At 42.1% G+C, this 8,292-nt stretch overlaps 1 protein-coding gene and 1 pseudogene across 1 annotated transcript in view; one reads left to right on the top strand and one right to left on the bottom strand.

Annotated features, from left to right (window-relative positions):
- Positions 1–8,292, top strand: part of BANP (BTG3 associated nuclear protein) — a 113,372-nt gene that overhangs the window by 28,859 nt on the left and 76,221 nt on the right. The window contains exon 7 of the mRNA XM_006860275.1: positions 2,568–2,735. Within this exon, the coding sequence (XP_006860337.1) occupies positions 2,568–2,735 (168 nt within the window). The remainder of the gene's footprint in view (positions 1–2,567; positions 2,736–8,292) is intronic.
- Positions 256–798, bottom strand: LOC102825330 (annotated as a pseudogene).

The following is an 8,292-nucleotide window of genomic DNA, read 5'->3' as shown; positions in this document are numbered from 1 at the left end:
CAAGTTGCCCATCCCTGTCTACTCTGTGTGTGGAGGGGGTGGGAATGATTCTTGCTGTAAGGATTTGTTCCCTCTTTTGAGCTACTGCATCCATAGGTACTTGACGTTCATCGAATTGTATCAGCTCACTCTTTTTTTCCTCTTTTTTCTTCCTCTGGTTGAGCTCTGATCATCCAGTCATTGAAGTCAGGTCAGGTGGGTACCATCTGCACGTGCGGGTGTCCTTGTGTATTTCCATTTGATTTGAAGTTTAATTTACTCCCGAGCCATAAGTTTTTGTTTCTTCAGTTTCTTCTGAGATACCTTTTTCTTTTGTGCAACCTCCTCTTCTGGTTTAGGAACAATTTGTTCCTTTTCAGCGAAGATTATCTCAGCATGGCAGGGCAAGCTTATGTAGGGGTGGACCCGACCATGAGCTCTGTAAGTTCGGCGGCGCGTCTTGGGGCTTTGTTGACCTGGCTGTGTTCAATGACGAGAGAATCCACATATAAACCCTTCAGTTCAGCATTGCTCTCTGCATTTTTAAGCATGTGCTGCAAAACTTCAACACATTTTAGGTTGTGTCCAACTCCATTGTTTGACCTGGGCACACCTACCAACGCCACCATTGTAACGTCAGAATGGTACACATTGCTTCTGCAAAGTGACACCTTTCAGATACTTGGTGGCTTTCTGGATATGTGTACCCTTGATGGCCTGGGCAGTCTCATGGGTGTTCTTAAAATGGACCTGGAGATTTGAACCTCTGGATTTGCATGATTTTGTGGGGTTGTCTGGGTCAAGTGAGTAGCAATCCATTTTGTGAGATTACCTCAGGCTGCTTATGGGAAGAGCAACAATTTCTCATTATCGAATCATAAGAATCTTATCCCTGTATCTTTTCACCAGACCTATCTAGACAAGATGAAAATTATTCATTGGGGACTCTACATTCCCCCGCACACTCAATCTAAACTCCCTCTTCAAAACTTGTAAGCCAGTCACTTCGTGCCTTTATAGCCTCCTCATTTTAGGTAGCCAATATCTAAGTTACCCATCCCTATATACCCTCATACTGAGGGGATAGGACTGATAATACTTGATGTGAAGACTCCTTCTTTCTCAGTTGGTATTTTGAGCTATTACATCCATAAGTATAGGTCAAACAATTTGCTTGTTCTTATAGAAGCCAATCATACTGTCATTTTTGTTTTGGGTTTTTCCTGCTGCTCTTTCTTTGATGATGTATCTTCTGTTGCTCTAGCTGTTCCAGGCTGGTCTGCTTGTCCTTTCTAGTGGGAATGTCCCACCTCAGAAGGTTCTGGATGGGGCTCAGGATTCCACCTAAGGTCCTATACACTGCAAAGGTTCTGCAAGAGGCCTATTTCACTGGGCAAGTTCTAGCACCCCTTTTAGGTATTCCAATCAGTTATGGGCTGAAGACGGGCTAACAAGCTTTCTGTAATCATGTTTCTCGACATTCCTTTCTATCCCACCCAAGTGTCTATTTTACAAGTGTAGGCAAGGGAAACTAGTATTCACAAGACAGTCAAGCATCTTAGCATTATTTCCCCTCTTCAGACTATGCCTTGATCCCTGTATCACAGAGCCCTGTTGTTCCATGGTTGAGCATACATCACTATTTACCTCTGTCCCATTTAGCCCATGCAAACCTGTCTCAGTATTCCCCTATCTTCCTTGTTTTTCCACCACCTCCCCCTTCTTGTGTAGTGCCCTCCCCAACACCCGCACTATGATGTGTCTTCCCACTACCCTATGCTCTACCATCCCCTCCCTCCACCTCCCCCAAATCCCCTCACCCCAACCCAACTGGTAACCAACGAAGAATTTTTTTTTAATAGAATGTTTCTTATATGAATATTTTTATTACTAAAATTCTGAATTTCTTTCATCATTTTCTTGTTGACCAATAGAGTTTCATGAATCATTGATTCAACAAAGACTTTGTGATTAGGCTTCAGAAAATGTTGTATCTGATCTTGGCTAGTTAATGATACTGACTTCTAAAATTGACTTTCTGGATTATTTTCAAAGAGGGTTGGAAGACAACTCCATGCTGTAGGTGAGGATCTTAGCCGTAATCATCCTTTTGCATTGAAGTTGCTTCCCACAGGTGAAGGTGGCCTTTCCCTCACAAAGTGTCCCACATGAGAAAGTGGCTTTCACAGTGTATCCCACACAAGAAGATAACCTTTAACCTATGATGTGTTCCACATGACTAGGTGGTGTTTAACTCACATTATTTTCCACCAAAAGGTGGCCCTTACCTCAAGATGTGTCCCACATGACGAGGAGGCCTTTACCTCACAGTGTGTCCCACATGATGAGGTGGCCACCAGAAGGCGATCTTCACCTCAGGATGTGTCCCACACCAGAAGGCGGCCCTTACCTCAAGATGTGTCCCACATGACAAGGTGGCCTTTACCTCACGTTGTGTTCCACCAGAAGGTGATCTTTACCTCAGGATGTGTTCCACACCAGGAGGTGACCCTTACCTCAGGGTCTGTCCCACATGACAAGGTGGCCTTTACTTCTTAGTGTGTTCACTTGGGGTGTGTTCTTTTCAGGTCACCTCTTCTATAAATTTGGAATCACAGAATCTGACTGGTATCGAATCAAACAGAGCATCGACTCCAAGTGTCGAACAGCTTGGCGGCGGAAGCAGCGAGGCCAGAGCCTGGCCGTCAAGAGCTTCTCCCGGAGAACCCCATCCTCGTCGTCCTACAGCACTTCAGGTACTCTCGGGCAGCCAGGCCTCCCTCTCCTGCAGCCTCCAGGCCCATCTGGGGCTCCTCAGTCTCAGTCCCTTTTGGAGAACTTGGGGGTGGTACTGATGGCTCTGTTGAGAGACCAGGGTCTTTGAAAAGAACACACATCAGTGTCTGAACCAAAGGGATGAGTCTGGTCGGGACCATGAACCACTTGATGCAGAAGATTCACTCCCTTTCTGTGCCCTGTGCCTGGTGATTTCGTGTCTGGGCATATTGCTGGCTTTGTTTGGTGACTACAGATGAAGGGGCAGGGTCAAGACTAACTTGTTTTGCTCCTTATTTTTGATGTAGGCCTCAGCTGAATTTTCCTGAAGATGGCAGAAAGCTGCTCCCTTAGGTTTCCTTTCTAAGCTGTTGCCATTTAGGCGTTGTTGGAGCGCTGTCTTTTCCCCTTTACTGGTGACCGTGGGCTTTCGGGTTCCTTTTCACCAGCAGGCCTCAAAATATTTCAACAAGGGATGGCCTTTCATACTTATTTCAAACAAAGTCCTTGAAAGTTACAGTGAACTCTACTTTCTAGAAGTCAAGTAAATGGTGTACTTGGGAGTGACTCTGTGGGTGTCTTTTGAGGCCTGGCCCCTACTGCCTGCAGTTGTTCTAGAAGCCCCTCATGTGTAGCGCACGTCACACGTTGGCCATGCTGTGGGGCCCCTGTGTGTACAGTGACTAGTTCGGTTACACTGGACATGTGATCTCTTTCTTTGTCTCTGTGATAGAGCTCATTGACCGTGCTGTGGTTCAGTGCTAGCTGCATTCCAAACACTCTAGAGTGTGCTAGTGTGGGAAGTGTCTGATAAGCACGTAGTTCCTCAGGAGTGAGTGCTTTAAAAGACATCTCATTAAAAAAAAAACAAATTCATTATCTAAATTGTCAATGACATATTCGTACATTTCTACAAATTGTTGTTATTGATGCTGTTAATATAGGATAAAATACAGTCATCAATTCTCAAAACATGCTGAAATCTCTTAACAGCTTTTGTGAAAAATATAGTCAATGACACATGCTGAGAAAGAAGTCATGAATGTCTGTCTTGTAGTTTCAGAGGCTAATAGCAGTGGTGAGTTTTGAGGATGGCTTTGATATCATTCTTAAGTTTCTGAGTCTTTTCAGAGGTTTTGGAAATTGTTCTACGCATGTGACTTTCTAAATGGTAGACATTCATGTAGCCCAATCAAAGCCAGGGGAAAGCTTGGGCAGGGCAGAGGAAGGTATTGTGGGAGGAAGTGTCTCTCGTCTTCCTGCTCTGTCTGCTCTCAGGGTGGGCTCTCCACAGGGTCACAGCTGCGGACTGATTCTCAGAGCTCACCCTCTTTGGAGTTCTGAAGCTCTCCTCTAAACTAGTCCGGTTGTTTTCTTACTCCCCACAGTCGCTGCCTTGGCAGCAGCTCCTGGACCTTTAGCTGGGAGTGGGGGTCGGTTTCAGAATCTCGGGCACAGTGGGCCGGGTCTGTGCTTTGGTGACTGGGAACACCTCCTTCTGAAAACACCGCACGTTACCAGCCCCATCACCTGGGTTTTTTCCAGGCCTTGTGCTTTCTGAACTTGACTCAGGAAATGTTTTTCTCCCAGTTGTTGTGGTAGTTATCAGAGACCTAGTCTTAATTGTGGCCAAATCTTTTTGAAGACAGAAGGTGGCCAGCTATTTTGGGCCACACAAGTTGGACCTTTTTTGAATGGCCTGTATTGTGGTCTCTTCATGAGGAATCTAGACCTTTCTGTTAGAATCAGCAACTCTGCTGTCTTGGGGATTTAAAGATAGGTGGCAATCCTGGGGTGCTGGTTAAATGTGTCCGGTGCAGTGATTGCTGTTAGTGCCATCGAGTCGCCTCCGAGGAGCGGCTGGTGACCTTGGTTCACATTGACTTTGCAGTCCAGTGCATTAACCAGCAGCAGCTCACCAGGACTCTGTTAGAATATTACTTAGGTATAATGAGTAAGTTGGGCTATGTTATAAAAAGTACAGAGCCGTGTGTGCAGGGTGATTGAAACTTCATATATAATCGTTATGACAGTGGTGCTTACCTCTAGGTGGTTGTTGTAGTTAAGTGCCAGCCATCTGTGCCGATTCATAGTTATCCTGCATAGGGTTTCCTGGGAGCAGCTGGTAGATTTGAACTGCCGACCTTGTGGTTTGCAGTCCAGTGCTGACCCTACTTTGCCTCACCAGGAGTCCTACCTCTGGGTAGTGGGAGTATAATTTAAATTTTTCTCTTTGTGTTTTACTATAGTTTCCACATTACTAAACAGTGGATTAGTATCCACTTTATAGTTTTTAAGAAAATGCTGTTAAAAATTAGGGGGTAGAATTAATTCATACCTATCAATAATTACATTGACTATTAATGGAATGAATGCACCAGTGAAGAGACAGAGAGTGGCAGATTGGATAAGAAAACAAGACCCTTCAATATGCTGCCTGCAAGAGACACACCGTACACACAAAGACAAACACAGACTAAAAGTTAAAGGATGGGAAAAACATACCAAGCTTTCTGCAACAATAAACAAGCAGGAGTGACACTTCTAATCTCTGATAAAGTCAACTTTAAGACAAAGACCAGCATGAGAGATAAAGAAGGACACTATCTCATGATCAAAAGGTCACTTGAGCAAGATGACATAACCATAATCAATAGCTGTGCTCCCAATGAGAAAGCACAAAGATATATGAAGCAAACCTGACTAGAATTGAAGAAAGAAATAGATGAATCTACAATTATAGTGGGAGATTTTAATACACCACTTTCAAAACGGAAGAGAACAACCAGAAAGAAACTTGACAAAGTTACAGAGGAACTAAACAACACAATCAACCAACTGGACCTCATAGACGTGCACAGAGCATTCAACCCAACAACAGCATAATGTACTTTCTACTCCAGTGCACATGGAACATTTTCCAGAATTGACCATGTGTTAGGTCACAAAGCAAGCCTCCATAAATGCATAAACATCAAAATACTACAGAGCATCTTTTTAGACCACAATGCTATAAAGCTAGAAATCAACAAGAAGACTAAGGAAATAAAGTCAAATACATGGAAACTGAACAACACTCTGCTGAAAAGTCGACTGGGTAAAAGAAGACATTAAACATGAATACATAACGTTCCTAGAAACAAATGAGAATGAAAACACAACATACCAAAATCATTGGGACACGGCAAAAGTGGTGCTGAGAGGACAATTTATTGTGATGAATGCGCACATTAAAAAGAAGAAAGACCCAAAATTAACACGTTAACACAACATCGCCAACGATTAGAAACTGACCTACAGAGGGAACCTATAGTCACCAAAAGAAAAGAAGTAATAAAGATAAGAGCAGAAATAAATGAGATGGAAAACAGAAAAACTCTAGAAAGAATCACCAGGACAAGAAGCTTGTTTGTTGAAAGGATTAATGAAATTGACAAACCATTGGCAAACCTAACAAAAGAAAAGAGGGTGAGGACACAAATAGCTCACATTAGAAACCAGATGGGTGATGTCACAAGGAAACCAAATGAAATAAAAAGACTAATAACAGAATAATATGAAGAGTTGGACTCCAACAAATTCAAAAACTTAGAAGAGATGGGTGCGTTTTTAGAAAAACATGACCTACCAAAACTTACACAGAGTGAAGTAGAAAACTTTGATTAGACCCATAACGAAAGAAGAAATTGATCAGGTCATCAAAAAACTCCCAATCAAAAGAAGTCCAGGCCCAGATGGCTTCACTGGTGAGTTCTGCCAAACATTCAGGGAAGAGCTGTCACCAATTCTACTCAAATTATCCCAAAATACAGACGAGGACGGAAAACTTCCTAATACTTTTTATGAAGCAATCAGGGAAGGATGTCACTAAGAAAGTATATAGATCAATATCCCTTGTGAACATAGACGCAAAAATTCTCAACAAAATTCTAGCCAACAGAATATCCAACAGCCCATCAGAAAAAATAATACATTATTGCCAAGTGGGTTTCATAAAAGGGATGCAAAGATGGTTCAACATTAGAAAAACAATCATTGTAATCCACCACATAAATAAGAAAAAGAGCCACATGATCATATCGATTTATACAGAAAAGGCATTTGACAAAATCCAACATCCATTCCTGATAAAAACACTCAACAAAGTAAGAATTGAAGGGAAATTCCTCAACATAATCAAGAGCATATATACAAAACCCAACATCCTACATCATTCTCAGTGGAGAGAAACTGAAAGCCTTCCCTCTGTGAACAGGAACCAGACAAGGATGCCCTTTGTCACCACTCCTGTTCAATACTGTTTTGGAAGTCTTAGCCAGAGCTACATGGCAAGATTGAGAAATTAAAGGCATCCAAGTTGGCAAAGAGGAAATAAAACTCTCTCTATTTGCAGACGATATGGTCCTATACATAGAAAAACCCCCAAAAGTCAGTAAAAAAACCTACTAGATCTCATCAAAAGATTCAGCAAGGTGGTAGGCTATAGGAACAGCATACAAAGTCAGTTGGCTTCCTCTGTAGTAACAGTGACAGCGCTGAAAAGGACGTTGGGAAGGAAATACCATTTACAATAGCCACCCAAAGGATGAAATATTTAGGAATAAATGTTACCAGAGAAACAAAGGACCTATACAAAGAGAATTACAAAAGGGGCTTAAAAAAGTGGAAGAACATACCACGTTCCTGCATAGGAATACTCAACATCGTGAAAACGTCAATACTGCCCAAAGCAATGTACACATATAATGCAATCCCAATCCAGGTTTCAGTGATGTTCTTCAAAGAGATGGAAAAGACAATTACAAACTTTATATGGAAAGGAAGGAGACCCAGGAAAAGCAAAGCACTGCTTAAGAAGAAGAAGAAGGTTGGAAGCCTCTCACTCCCCGATCTCAAAACCTGCTACACTGCTACAGTGAATGATACATTGATCAATGGAACAGAATCGAGAATCCAGAAATTAACCCATCCACAGATAGCCAACTGATTTTCAGCACAGTGCCTAGGTGTGTTACACAGAGAGGAGACAGTCTCTTTAACAGATGGTGCTGGCAGAACTGGAAAGTGATATGCAAAAGATTGAAATAAGACCTTTACCTCACGCCCTGTACAAAAACCAACTCAGCATGGATTAAAGACCTAAATGTGAACCCTCAAATTATGAAAGTCATCAATGAAAAAATATGAACAAATATGAGGGCTTTAATACAGGGAATACACAAACTACCAAACATTTTGAAAAGTACACAAACAAAAGTAGACAAAATAGATGAGTGGGACATACTAAAAATTAAAAACTTATGTGCGTTAAAAGACTTCACCAAAAGGGTAAAAAAGGGAACCCACAGAATGGGAAAAAAATTTTTGCAACGATACAGCAGACAAGGGACTCATTTATAAAATATACAGGAAACTGCAACACCTCTACAAGAAAAAGACAAATAACCCAATTAAAAAATGGGCACAGGACATGAACAGACATTTCACTAAGGAAGAGATCCAGGCAGCCAACAAACATATGAAGAAATGTTCACGATC

The sequence above is a fragment of the Chrysochloris asiatica genome, unplaced genomic scaffold (genome assembly GCF_000296735.1).
Source record: "Chrysochloris asiatica unplaced genomic scaffold, ChrAsi1.0 scaffold00037, whole genome shotgun sequence".
In the NCBI taxonomy this organism is placed as follows: Eukaryota; Metazoa; Chordata; class Mammalia; order Afrosoricida; family Chrysochloridae; genus Chrysochloris; species Chrysochloris asiatica.
The sequence above is the reverse complement of the archived record's forward strand: the minus strand, read 5'-3'. Positions and strand labels throughout refer to the sequence as shown.